The sequence below is a fragment of the Protopterus annectens genome, chromosome 7.part0 (assembly GCF_019279795.1).
Source record: "Protopterus annectens isolate FY-2018-M chromosome 7.part0, PAN1.0, whole genome shotgun sequence".
In the NCBI taxonomy this organism is placed as follows: Eukaryota; Metazoa; Chordata; order Ceratodontiformes; family Protopteridae; genus Protopterus; species Protopterus annectens.
Window position 1 is genome coordinate 1,990,285,575 of NC_056739.1, and position 14,612 is coordinate 1,990,300,186.

General features: G+C 32.9%; 1 protein-coding gene across 1 annotated transcript in view; it reads right to left on the reverse strand.

Moving 5' to 3' along the window:
- RPN1 (ribophorin I) overlaps positions 1-14,612 on the reverse strand; it is a 937,203-nt gene that overhangs the window by 750,297 nt on the left and 172,294 nt on the right. Inside the window, exon 3 of the mRNA XM_044078412.1 lies at positions 13,318-13,624. Coding sequence (XP_043934347.1) covers positions 13,318-13,624 — 307 coding nt within the window. The remainder of the gene's footprint in view (positions 1-13,317; positions 13,625-14,612) is intronic.

A 14,612-nucleotide genomic window follows, 5' to 3' on the forward strand; every position in this document is an offset into this window, starting at 1 on the left:
TTATATATATATATACACACACACAAAAATATATATATATATATATAAAATTAAAAAACATATTTTTATATATATATATATATATATATATATATATACATATAAAAAAAATATATATATATATATAATATATTCTAATAAAAATATATATATAATATATATATATATATATATATACATATAACACACACAATATATATATATATAAAAATATATATATATATAATATATACACACACACAATATATATATATATATATATATAAAAAATATATATAAAATATATTACATATAACACACACACAAATATATCTATATATATATATTTTTATATACAATATAAAACCCCCACATTTTATATTATTTATACACACACATATATTTTATATATATATATATTTTTTAACATATATACATATTAACAAATATATTATATTAACACAAAAATATATAAATTTATATATATATATATAAAAACACCTTTTTTTATATATATATATATATATTATATATAATATATATAACACACATTATATATATTATATAAAAATTTATTATATATAAAAAAATATATATAAAATTATATATATTAAAAAGTTTAATATATATATATAAAAAACATTTTTATTATATTATATATAAAATTATAACACAAAAAAATTATATTAAATATATATAAATATATTATATATTTATAATTTTTAATAAAATTTTTATATATTAAAATATTATTAAAACACGTATATAATATTTTATATATATATATATTACACCAAAATATATATATATATATTAAAACTTTTTAAAATTTAAAAAAAATACACAATTGTTAAAAAATTAATAAAAACACACTATTTTATTATAATATATTATAATAATACATATTATTATATATATAATAATATTATATAACACATGTATATATATATATATATATATATATAATTTTATATATACACAAATTATATATATATATATATATATATATATTATACAAATTATATTATATATATTATATATATATATATATATAATTTAAAAAAAAAATTTTATATATATATATATACACACAATATATATATAATAAATATTAATATATAAAAATTATATATAAAAAATAAAACACACAAAATTATATATATATATATATATATATATATAAATTATATATATAATATATATATATATATAAAATTAAAAATATATACAATATATAACAATATATATAAATAATATATACAAAAAAATATATATACAAAAACAAATTTAAAAAAATAAAAAAATATATAACATATAAAATATTTTATCATATATCATTTAAAAATATATAACATAATTTTTAAAAAATACATAATTATAATTTATTTAATTATTATTATATTAATATTTAATTATATTTTTAATTTAATCATTTATATATTTATTTTATTTATAAATTTTTTTAAAAATATACAAAATATATAATATATATAAAAATACATAATATATAATATTTACACACATATATAATATATATATATATATATATATATTATATAATAAAAAACACAAAAAATAATTTTAAAATATATATATATTAAAACAAAAAAAATATATATATATATATATATATATATATATATATTTTTATATATATTTTATATAAAACACAATAAAAAACACAATATATTTTATAACACAAAAATTTATATATTTATATATATTATTATATAATTATATTTTTTAATATACAAAATATATACATATATATATAATTTTAAAACATATATATAAAAATATATATATATAAAAATATAATATATATATATATATTATATAATATACATATATATATTTCAAAAATAATATTATAAAATTATATATATACAAAATATATATATAAATATAAATATATATATATATTATATATTAATATAAATTATTATATCAAAATTATATATATATTTTATATATTATATATCATAATTATATTATATATATATATATATATATATATAATTATAAAACATATTTATTATATATTACAAAATATATATACATAAAATAATATATAAAATTTTAAAATATATATATATATATATAATAAATACACATATAATATATTAATATTAATATATATATTAAAATAAAACACATATATATATTTTATAATATTTAAAAAATATTAAATAACAATATATATTTTAATATAATCATTATATATATTATAATAATAATATATATATATTATATATTATTTATATACAAATATATATATAATTTATTATAACAATTTTTTTTATTATTTTTTATTTTTTTTTTTATATTTTTTGTATATAAAAATATATTATATTTTCAAAATTTTTTTTTATTTATTTTTATGTACATTTTTATTTTTATCCAATTTTTTTTTTTTTTTTATAATTTTTTTTATATTTTATTTATTTTTCAACAAAAATTTAATTTTTTTTCATTTTTTTTAAAAATTATTTTTTTTTTTCAAAAATTTTTTTATTTTTATTATAACCCCCAAAATATATAATATATTACAACAATATAATTTTTATATTAAATAATATATATATATATTAATACATAATTTTTATATAATATATATATATATATATATAATATATATATATATATATATTAAAACAAATATATTTATAATATATATATATATATAAATTTTATAATTATATATATAAAATTATATATATATATATACATAAAATTTAAAACATATATATTTTTTATATACATATATATATATTATAAATACATATATATATATAATAAAATATATATTATTAACATCATTATATTATATAAAACCCTATATTATTATATTAAAAATAATAATTTATATATAAATATATATATATATTTATAAAATAAATTAAAATTATAAACAATATAATATATATATATATAATATTATATTTTATTATTTAAAATATTATATATAATAATATATATAATACAAATATATATATATATATTAAATATATATATATAACATATATATATATAAAAAAAATATTATTAAACATAAATAAAATAATTTAAATTTTTATTATTATCAAATTATTAAAATAATTTAAAAAAAAAAAAAATATATAAATTATATTAAAAATAATTATTTTTTATATCATACTTTTTAATTTATTAATTATTAAAAATTTACATAAATTTTAAATTTTAACATAAAAAAAATTTTTTAATTATTTTAATAATAAATATATTTTAAATAATTTAATTAATTTTTATCTACATTTTTTTAAAATTTAAATAAATTTTAAATTATTTTTTATTAATATTTTATATAAAAAAAAATATAAATAAATTATTATACAAAAATTATTTAAATTAATTTATTTTTAAAATTATTTTAAAATAAAAAAATTTTATAATTAATAAATAAATTATTAAAAAAAACATTATTTAAAAAATTTTAATTACATAATTAAAAATATTTTTTATTATTTTTATATATTTTAAAATAATTAAATTTTATTAAAATAATTATTATAAATTATTTAAAATTTTTTAATTTAAACCAAAAAAAAATTTTTATTTAAAAACAACTAATAAATTTAAAAAATTCCCCCCTTTAAAAAAAATTAAAAATATATAAAAAATAAAATAATAATAAATCTAATTTATTAAAAAATTTTAATTTTTTTTTAAAAAAAATTTATATAATTTTATTTAAATAAAATAATAAAAATTTTAATTAAATTAATCAAATTTTTTTAAAAAATTAATTTTAATTTTTACAAAAATTTATTTTCAAAATAAAAAATTTTATCAAAAACAATAAATTTTCCCTTTTACAAGTTTTTTTTAATAAAAAAATATTATTAAATTTAATTTTTAAAAAAACCCCCAAAAAAAAAAACTAAATTAATTTATTTTTTTAAAAATTAAAAAAAAATTTTTTTTTTTTTTTTTTTTTGTTTTTTTTTTTTTTATTTTTTTTTTTTTTTTTTTTTTTTTTTTTTTTTTTTTTTTTTTTTTTTTTTTTTTTTTTTTTGTTATTTTTTTTTTTTTTTTTTTTTTTTTTTTTTTTTTTTTTTTTTTTTTTTTTTTTTTTTTTTTTTTTTTTTTTTTTTTTTTTTTGTTTTTTTTTTTTTTTTTTTTTTTTCCCCCCCCCCCCCCCCCCCCCCCCCCCCCCCCCCCCCCCCCCCCCCCCCCCCCCCCCCCCCCCCCCCCCCCCCCCCCCCCCCCCCCCCCCCCCCCCCCCCCCCCCCCCCCCCCCCCCCCCCCCCCCAATTCAAAATTAGGGAAAATTTTTCCTGGAAGCTTTGGGGGGCTTGTTTGGGGCCCCCACCCAAAAAACTAAGGGAATTTGCAGAAATTTTTTTTACCCCCTTTTTTTTTTTTTTTGGTGGGGGGGTTTTTTAAAAAAAAAAAGGGGGAAAAAAAAAGGTTTGGGGGGCCCAAAAATAAAAAATGGGGAAAAAAATTTTTATAGGAAATACCCTTTATTTATGATAAAGAAAAAGAATGAACTGCCTTTCACCATCAGAAATTATTAGTGACAAGAATTATTTTGAAAATTAATGTTACTTTCTTAAACAGTTATTTTTGAAGAGGAACTATCCTTTAACATTGGTTGATAAGTTAATGAAATAAGTCACCTGTATGAGAGAAACAAAACATGTTCCCATTTTAAAAAGCACAGTTGTCTACACTTACCATAAATGTAGAGGTTAGAGTGTATTCACTGTTGCAGTCATCACACTTTGGTTATCCTGCCAGGGGTAGCCCTCAGTTGGCCCGACTACTAGAGGCTTAGTATTTCTGCGTCAGTTGCTGTCACTCCAGGACTGACATCAGGTCGTCAGTGGTATAAAATCAGGCAGCCGACGCCATTACATCAGTTTTTCTTGCCCCAACTGTCAGGAGCCACCAAATAGGGAGCTAGGTTATGGTGGAAGAACACCACCAGTAGAAAGTAAATACCAAAAATTCCCTTTAAGGAGAGAGGAAGATTGAGGGAGAGAGACATGGGGGATGCAGGGTGGGAAAACAGGACTGCAACAGTGAATACACTCCAACATCTACATTTATGGTAAGTGCACACATTTGTAATTTGTGCTTCGTGTTTCACTGTTGCAGTCATCACACTTGGGTTGATTCCCAAAGCTGAAAAGGGTGGAGGCAGTCAAGAAGACTGGGGTCTGGCTAGGATGCCCTGCAAGATTGCAGTGGCAAAGCTTGCCCTGGATTTGGAGAAGACAGGCAGATGGTAATGCTTGGTGAAGGTATGAACAGAAGTCCATGTTTCAGCCTCCAGGATGTCCCTGGTGGGGACCCCTCTGAGAAAAGCTGCAAAGGTGAAGGTTGCTCTAGTGGAATGCATCCTGACCTTCTTTGGGGGCAGTTTCCCGTGCTGTTTATAGCAGAAACTGATGCAGTATGCTATCCATTTGGAGATTGTTTGGATATGGCCTTGCCCTCTGCCCCTGCTGCGAAGCAGACTAACAATTGGTCAGTTTTTCTAAAAGATGTAGTCCTATCCAGATAGAATCTGAGCTGTCTGTGCACATCTAGAGTGCAGAATCCTTTACCCCTTGTTTTGTGGGTTAGGGGAAAAGGTGGGCAAATGAATGGATTGGTTGAGAGCCACACTGGACATCACTTATTAGGTTCACTGGTTCATATGTAGGTACTAGGCTATTGGACCTAGGGCCTATACAAGCCTAGCCAAAAACGTACACTGGCTTTCGCCACCCAAGAAAATTATTTGCCTGTGCCACTGTCAACCTGAACCATGCAAGTGATCCCTGGGGTGAATTTCCTATTACCCATCCAATCAAGATTTTTCTTGAAGAATGCTAATGAGGAGCTCTGTTTGACATAGCTAGGTAGTCTGTTCCAGAGCATGGGAAGTCTCTGGGACAGGAATCTATCCCTCCAGCATGTTCTGTTTATTGTGGTGACAAGGTTTAGGTCCCTAGAGTGTGTGGCTTGGAGGGATTGGGATTTCTTTAAGTGGAGGATGTCCAACAGCTCTGGGTTCGACATAGCTTTGTATGTTAGGCAGAGATCACCTCCGAGTAGGCTATATGCGACGGAGTAAAGCTGGAGTTTTTTGAGTTCTGTCTAGTGCATCTGTTGGAGGCCAGTAATCCTCTTTGTGAGGTATTTCTGCGGCCTTTCCAGTTGTTGTAGATATCTTGTGAGGTACATACCAAAAGGGGTGTTTTACTCTATAATGGGTCTAATGAGCAATGAGTAGAGGGGAACAATGACCTCTTTTTTCTGGATGAGAAACCTTTTGTGATGAGGTGTGCCACGAAGAAGGATTTCCTGACCACTGTGGCGATGTGATCATCAAAGGAGAGACTACTGTCCACATGTGTCCCAAGATCTCTTATCACCCTTCCGGTGTTAAGTAGACTACCGCCTATGTGATAGTTCATGGGTACAGAGCTTTTACCAAAGGGGATGACTATGCACTTTTTGACACTGAGCTTGAGACCATGGCTTTGACATCAGGCATCTGTCTCAGTGAGGCCCTTTTGTAGGATGTCCACATAGTTTGGAATTTTGATTATGGCTCCTAGTTTGCAGTCATCTGTGAATTTAGTTAGCCAAAGACCTTCTGTGTTAGCCTGTACTTCAGAGAAGTAGATACCAAACAGGAGAGGACCCAGGACTGAACCCTGTGGTACTCCTCTTGTCATTGGTCTGAAGTCTAATTTGGAGTCTGCTACTTTCATGGTGTGGGTTCTGTCAGTGAGCCAGTTGGCAACCCATCTTGTGACATAGGGATTTATACCTATTTAGTGAGTTTACTATTCAAGAGTGGGGAATGGTGTTGAACACCTTGGCGAGATCTAGATAGGCTGTGTGAACCACCTTACCCTCATCTATGGCTTTGGTGACTGCTTCAAAGAAGTCTATTGGGTTTAGGAGACATGATCTGCCTTTTACAAACCCTAACTGTGTGGGGTCTAGAGTTTGGAGATCTCCACTATCTTTATGAGTTCCAAGATGAGACATTCCATGGCCTTGCAGACCAGGCTCATCAGGCTAATGGGGCGGTAGTTCCCGGGGTCTGTTGTGCCCCCCTTTGTGGAGTGGGATAAGCGTCACGGTGCGCCATTCTATGGGCACAAAGCCGGAGGTGAGGCTATGAACATGATACTTATGTGGGGTGCCAGTTCATTCTGTAGTTCGTGTAGAAGGCAGCCTGGGATGTTGTCAGGTCCCATGGATACTGTGTTCTTGGCTTTGGAGAGTGAGGTTTTTACCTGTGCAACCGTGATTACAAGAACTTTGCATTCTTCCAGTATAAAGATGGGCCCTTTAGGGGGGTGAGAGGGGGGGGGTAAAGTTAGCACTGAGCCTATCTGCCAGGATGTTGGAAATATCATTTGGTTCTGTATATTTAGTATCATTGTGCTGTAACTCAGAGCAGATCGAGATTCTTGACACAACTATAGAATGCTTTGTGGCTGTCTTTAGAATCAGTGGCAATTTTGTTTTCATAACTAGCTTTGGAGGATTTTATGAGGGATCTCAGCTTCTTACTGAGGCTGACCAGGGAATTCCTGAAATCATGGGATTTTACTCTTTTTTGCAACAGTTTCTTTCTTCTGTTGTAGAGTTTGTTTATGGCAGAAGACCACCAGATTGGCTTCCTTTTTTTGGAGGATAGCATCTTGGTTCTGTTAGGGACAGCATGATCCATGCACTCGTGTAAGTGCTTATAAAGTTAATTTGTGCAGGATTCAGCAGTTGTACCTCTATTGTCCATCTGCATGGGTGTCATGAAGTTTGCCACTTCTGTCTTAAGAAACGTGAAGTTGGCTTTGGAGAAATTTTTTATTACTTTAGGCATGAAGGATGGGTTAAGTCCTGAGGGCGACCCTGTCAACATGGAAAATGATGAAGGGCTCTACAGCCATGAGTGCTTGTAGCTCTGCAACTCTTCTAGCTGAAGTGATGGCCAGAAGCAAGGCTGTTTTCCAAGACAGGAATTTTTAACTCTGCTGAAGCTGCAGATTCAAAGAGGGGTAGGGTGAGCTTTTCCAACACAAAGGTAAGGTCCCAAACTGGGGTAGGAGCTCTTCTGGGTGGCCTTAAGTTGTTAGCCCCTCTTAGGAACGGTTTGATGAGAGGGTGAGAGAAGAGAGATGGCTCTGTGCTGTAATGAGCAGAGATGGCAGAGGTATGAATTTTAATAGAAGAGAAGGATAGACCCCTGTGTAGTATGGTCTGCTAGGTAATCCAGGATAAGAGGTAGGGAGGGCTGTGCTGTTTCAGCTCCCTTAGCCTGTATCCAGGTGCAAAACCTTTTCCAGTTGTCGGCATAGCATTTTCTAGTGCTGGGGTGTCTGGCCTCATGTATAACATCTAGGACTTGTTTGCTTAGGCTGGCAGCTTGAGGAGAGGTCGGGGAATAAGCCCGGCTGCCAGATTGAGGGTCTGCAATTGGGGATGAATTCTCCATTCTTCTGGGTCAGGAGTGTTGGGATCTGAGGTAGGCACAATGGTGGCAGGGGTGACAGGCTGCGCAGCAGTGGGTACCAGTGCTGGCGTGGCCAGACTAGGGCAATCAGGACTGCCCTTGGTTTTTCCTCCCTTATTTTGAGCAGTACCCTTGAAATGAGTAGTACAGAGAGAAATGCATAGACGAAGAGATTTACCCATTGAAAGGATAGAGCATCCACTTTCCATGCCTTGGTGTCAGGTTCCCTGGTGCAGAATTTGCTGACCTGATGATAGGAGTGGGAGGCAAAGAGGACCACCTTCCGGGTGCCCCATTTCTGGGTTACAAGGGTGAAGGTTCTGTGGTCTAGCAGGTTTCTGCTTAAGTTGTCTGCCAGAGAGTTTAGGGAGCCTGGCAGGAATTGTGCTAGCAGGTGTACTTGCATGGCTGAGGCCGTGTGCCAAAGGGTCATGGCGAGCTTGCAGGGAGGATAAGAGCGAGTCCCTCCCTGCTTGTTGATATACCACATCACTGTGGTGTTGTTTGTTTTGATCAGTAGAGGCCCCGGGGTGAGTAGGGGTCTGAAAGCTGTCAGGGCGTGCTGAACAGCTAGCATCTTTTTTTTTGGTTGATGTGCATATGTATTTGGATTTGGGTGCCAATGGCCCTGACTGCACCTGCCGCCCAGGTGTGTACCCCAGGCATAGTCTGATGCGTTTGTGGTGAGGGTCTGGGCAGCATGAGGTTGTGAGAAGGGAAGTCCCTTGTTGTGGTTGCATGCTGTTGCCCATCAAAGAAAATCTTTCCTTAGAATATCACTGGTATGATAGTTTCCAGGTCTTGAGAGTCTTGACAGCAAAGGTTTTTTAGTTACCATTGTAGTTTCCTCATATGCAGTCTGGCATATGGAATAAGTAGAACGCAGAAGGTCAAGAACCCTAGAGCTTGCAGGATTTTCCTTGCAGATAACTGGGTTCTGGTGGGCTAGTTGAGAGAAGTAGCCCATCAGGTAGGCTTGTTTTTCTGGAGTAAGGAATGCCATCTGGGATGCTGTGTCTAGGCTTGCTCCCAAGAATACAATTTTTTGTGTGGGGACTAGTTTTGATTTATTTTTGTTGATAGTATACCCCAGGGAGGTCATTAGGTCCTTTACAAAGGTCAGGTGCTTTAACAGCTTTTCCTGACTCTCTGCCTGAATCAGGCAATCGTCTAAGTAGGGGTAGAAACTCTGGGTGCAGTGGATAAGCCAAAGGGAAGTGCAGAAAACTGAAAGTGCATAGATCCTGCCCTGAAACGTACATATTTCCTGCAAGATTCCCCAATTGGGATGTGCAGGTAGGCCTGTTTTAGGTCTAGGGTGGCTAACCAAGCATCCTTGGAAAGCATAGGAAGAAGCTGCTGGAGGGTGAGCATTTTAAAATTTTGGTATCACCAGAAAGGTGTTTAGAATGGATAGATCAAGGATTGGGTGCCAGGTGCCCTCTTTTCTGTGTACTAGGAAAAGTCTGGAATAGAATCCTTGGCCTGTCTGGTCTGCAGGAACATGATGTATTGCTCTCATGGAGAGCAGGGAAAGGACTTGCTTTTTGGCCTCTGCCCACTGGTTTGGAAGATGATCTGGGAACCCTTTTAGGGTTGGCAAGGTGTGGAAATAAAATTTGTATCCCTGGGACACTATGTTGAGGATCCATCGGTCACTGGTAACAGAGGCCCAGTTGTTTGCATGGAAGGAGAGTTTTCCTCCTAGGGGCACAAGCAGGTGGGCATAGGTAAGGGGTGGAGGTGTAAAGTCATTGTGAGTTCTTACCATAAGGGGGTGGCTTAGTACTCCCTGTTTTTGAAGAGGAGTAACTCCATTGCTTAGATCTCTGCATTCCCTGGGATTGCTGTCTGTGGGGGGGGGGGGGGGTTCTGCTTCCCCTGGGTCTGGGCTGAGCTGGCTTGGATGGGGCCAGAAAGGACAAGTGCTTGGATGGTCAATGCTTACTGAACCTCTTAGGCTGAACCTGTAAAAAGTCTGTCTGCAGAGATTTATTTTTTTCTTCCATCTTTTCTTAAGACCTCTTCTGCCTTGGTGCCAAACAAATTGTCTTTGTTCAATGGTGCGTCCAATAATTTTGATTTGACATGGTCTGGCAAGGTCTGTTCCTTAAGCCAAGCATGCCTTGTAAGGACAGAACCAGTGACTGCTGCCCTGCAAGATGCTTCTAGGTCATCAAAGCCACATTGCAAGGTGTGCTTAGTAACTTGGCTTGCAGAATGCATAACGTCTTGTAATTCTTTATTTTCTGCACAAGCAGGAAAGGAAGTTATTTTTTGTTTGATAGAGTTCCATGGTATGCTGCTGATATTTCAGCATGTGGAACTGAATTTAGTGCTCTAATAGCAAGAGCTGCAGAGGTGTATACATTTTTACCCCACCTGTCTAACGCTAGGGAATCTCGGTCTGAGATTCTTGGCTGAGGTTGCTTTAATTCCTTTAGGTCCTTGGGAGATGACCTCTGGGTCAGCAGCAGGAGTTTTGAAAAGGAATTTGAGAGAGAGTCAGGGACTCTGTAGCACCTGTCAGGTTTCCTGGGAACAAGAGGAAGGGTGTCAGGAGTATAACTGGATTCCAGGAAAAACATCATCCACAACATCCAGGACAGGAGGAATGGCTAAAGTTCTGTGCTGTGGTAAGTCTAAGAATTCCTCGAGTCTCTTTTTTGACTGAGGATAGTACTGAAATTTCCATTGGAAATGCTCCCTTAAAGTATGTAGGTTTCAACAAATGAAAAATCCTCAGGTGAAGAGGCAGAAGGAATGGATTCCTCTGCATCAAAATCCTCATAAGCTGAGAGGGGTTGCATGTCTTCATATTCAGAAGCATCAGAGTCATCGGACTCCTGTTCAGATAAAACTACGGGGAACAAGTCTCTTTCTTCTGGAAGGGGTAGCCTGGCTTTCCCTAATAAGCATAATAAGGAATTCTGCCATTTTAAGCATTTGAGATTGAGGCAAGGAAGCAGGTGCCCGAGCTTGGGTCGTTTTTTTGGGCATAGTTCGTACCCTAGGCCTTAGAAACTCGGTAGTTTTAGAAAGAACTGAAGGCACGAAAGAAGTCGTCGGTTTGTGTCGAGTACTTGTAGAGCAAAGAACTTCCTCAGAAGCCGGTGCCTGCTCAGCGGCTCCAGACCCATCCAAGGCAGAGACAACAGCAGGATCCTAAGTCGAAATAACAGTCTCACGGCATACTAGACTCCGAAAGGGTCTCGGTAGCAGCCTGTGAATCCACAGAAGTGAGCATCAGGGTCTGCAAAAGCGCCTCACTGAGGACTGGAGAACCGACTACTAGCTTAACCGAAGTGTCAGCAGTTTTGGACCCATGTGGTCTGTCTTTATCTTTACGTTTTTTCGGAAGATCTGCAGTTGGATGGTTTACCGAAGCCATATCAGAATTTGATGACAGAGCGAAAATATCTAGCTACAATAAGGGCCCGATGACGTATGGTTCTGGTGTTGAAGAAAGCACAAATGCGACAGCGAGGAACGTCGTGGTCTGGGCCTAAACAGGTGATGCTGTAAGAATGGAAGTCTCAGTGTGGTATTTGCTTTCCACAGGCGAGACAATTGTTAACTTTTTCTGACATCGTTTAGAGCAAGAAAAAAGGATCCCCCAACAGGGTACTTAGCTTTAGAAGACTTCAACTTCAGTTTAGAAACGAAAACTCAGGTAGCGGCCGACCGGCACTCGTGCAAACTGCTTCTGCTTCGGGCTCCTAAGCAAGAAAGCAGTTAGATTCCCCCTCCCCATTTCATCTGATATGGGAACTATTTGTAACATTTTGAAAACAATTGGTGTATTTTACAGGGAAATAAAAATTTGGTTACTGTCACTGGTGAATGTCCTAAGTTTTGCTATAAAAAGACAGACACAAACAATATTTTGAAACAGATGAAGGGCATCTGAACCATGTTAAGACAAATTTAAATGTGGAAAATGTAACGTTTGTGATTACACTTTAGCTTGCAAACAGCTGGTCTTAGAACAACGTTGATTTAATTACAAGACTTTGCATTTTTATAACTGCAATTCTAGATTAGTAGTGTATTTAAGTATCTTCTGAAGAAGTTCTAGAAGTAAAGGAACAAAAGCGCTAAACTGACTCCTAGCTTTTTCCAATAGTTGGAATGGTGGTTTTGGATGGCTTGGTTTGCATTTAAGCATCTGTCAAACTTGTAAATGTTTTTACATAGGAAAGACGACAAGGCTGTTATGAGACCATATTAGAGAACATAATGCAGCTACCAATAATAAAAGAACTGAAGAATGGTCTAGCAAAACCTATTATGTGTCAAGATTTTAGTGGGTTTAAATTTATTTTAGAGCAGATTACAGAGTTTATTGGCGATGCTAATAAACTACTAGAATTTAAAGAACTTAAGTGGCAGCTGTATTTAAATGCAAACACACATCCCTGGCCCTAATGAAATGTTAAACATGAAATGTGCATTGAAATGGAGCCGGTGAGGAAGTGAAGTCAGGATTTTTTCATTGGCTCTTACTGGGTATTTAAAGTGAATTTGTTAGCTTTGATTTTAAGTTTGATGAAATTCTTAAAATAAATGACAACAAAAGCACTCAGTTCTGACAGCTGGTGTTTGTTTTTGGCCATCCTTGGTGTGTAGGTTTCAGTTCTGTGAGCTTTTTTGGCGATTTAGTTTTGCAAATTTAACCATTATGCCAATACCAAACGATACATCCACTATATGTTCACTGGCAGAAAACCACAGTTTAAACAATATGCAGTAAAAAGAACAGATTTCTCTTTGTAATACAGACAGTCAAACAACTGCAAAGTGGGCTTAACGTTTAACTTTCAACATCAAACATTTACAGCATGTTAACTTACCTGGCTATATGAGCCAACATCTTTGAAGGGTCCATATTCAAGAGTGTCCTCTGACTTAGAAGGATTTCCCAGCTTAGTGTAGCTTTCCACATTTCTTGAAGCTAGTTTGATGCGGGTGGTCTGGGTCTTTGTGGGATAGGGGGAGAAGAAGTAGTGATTTCCTTCAAATATGACAAACTGACGTTCTGCCTGTGTGATATGGGTAGGATATGGTCGCAGAACATGGGTGAAAACAGTTTCTACTGTGATCTTTGTCTTAGCCCCAACTGCAAGAGCAGCTGGAAACTTCACTCTGAAGAATCGACCGCTAAAAAAGGCAATAAATAATAAATAAAGTCACTAATGAAAGAAAGGCAAAAACAAAATCTTTATGACAAGAAAGTGACACAATTTTAAAGTCAGTTTAACAACATAAAGCCCTTCTAACATTTTATTTGAATGAAGAAACTATAGTAAGCTACTGACAAAAACATTCAAAATAATTAAGCAGAAATATAAATTTAAAAGGACCAAATAAATACATCATGCAAGACTTCAAGATTAACTTAGAGTGAAGCACCCAACACCATGACGACACATAGTGATTTTTACCCAAAGTTTGAAAGATTAAGAAATTAAGAACTGCACCTGGACGGACACCAGGGGGGAAAAAAACTTTTATTACTGAAATGGAGCTGGTGGATCTAACATGTCCTGTTTGATGAACAAGGATCACCAAATTAAAGAATCTCCCTATGTATGAAGGAGCCAATATGGAAAAAAAACTAAAGCAAAAAAAGTCCCTGAAGTCAGGAACAAACTAATTAAAGGAGGAAGTGTCTAATGATAAAGAGAAACAGTGCTTGACATTATACTACGGTAAATCAAAATAAGGAAGGAAAAGTCACAACATGAAAACGGGGCATATTCAGTGTTTTACTTTCACCTTCTTCTGAATCTACTTCAAGTTTGTTATCTTATGGAAGCCAACAAGCCAAAATTAACCTGTTGCTACATCAGAGTTGTCTCTACCTCAAAAAAACAAAACATGAGCTATAACGAAACGGCTAACCTGTTAATTTATGGCCTGCTGTTTTTGTCTTCAACCACACTTATTAAACTCGCCAGGAAAAAATCAGCTACAATGTACTTGTACAGCAGGTCCATATCAACCTAAAAGCGTATTTACATATCGCACAATTTACTTTTATGAAATATGGCACTACTTTTTCCAACTGTTATACATTTGCAAAAAATACATTTACTAAAGCTGTTTCAACTCTCCCAATAAATTACACAGCAGCTTTTAATGTTAT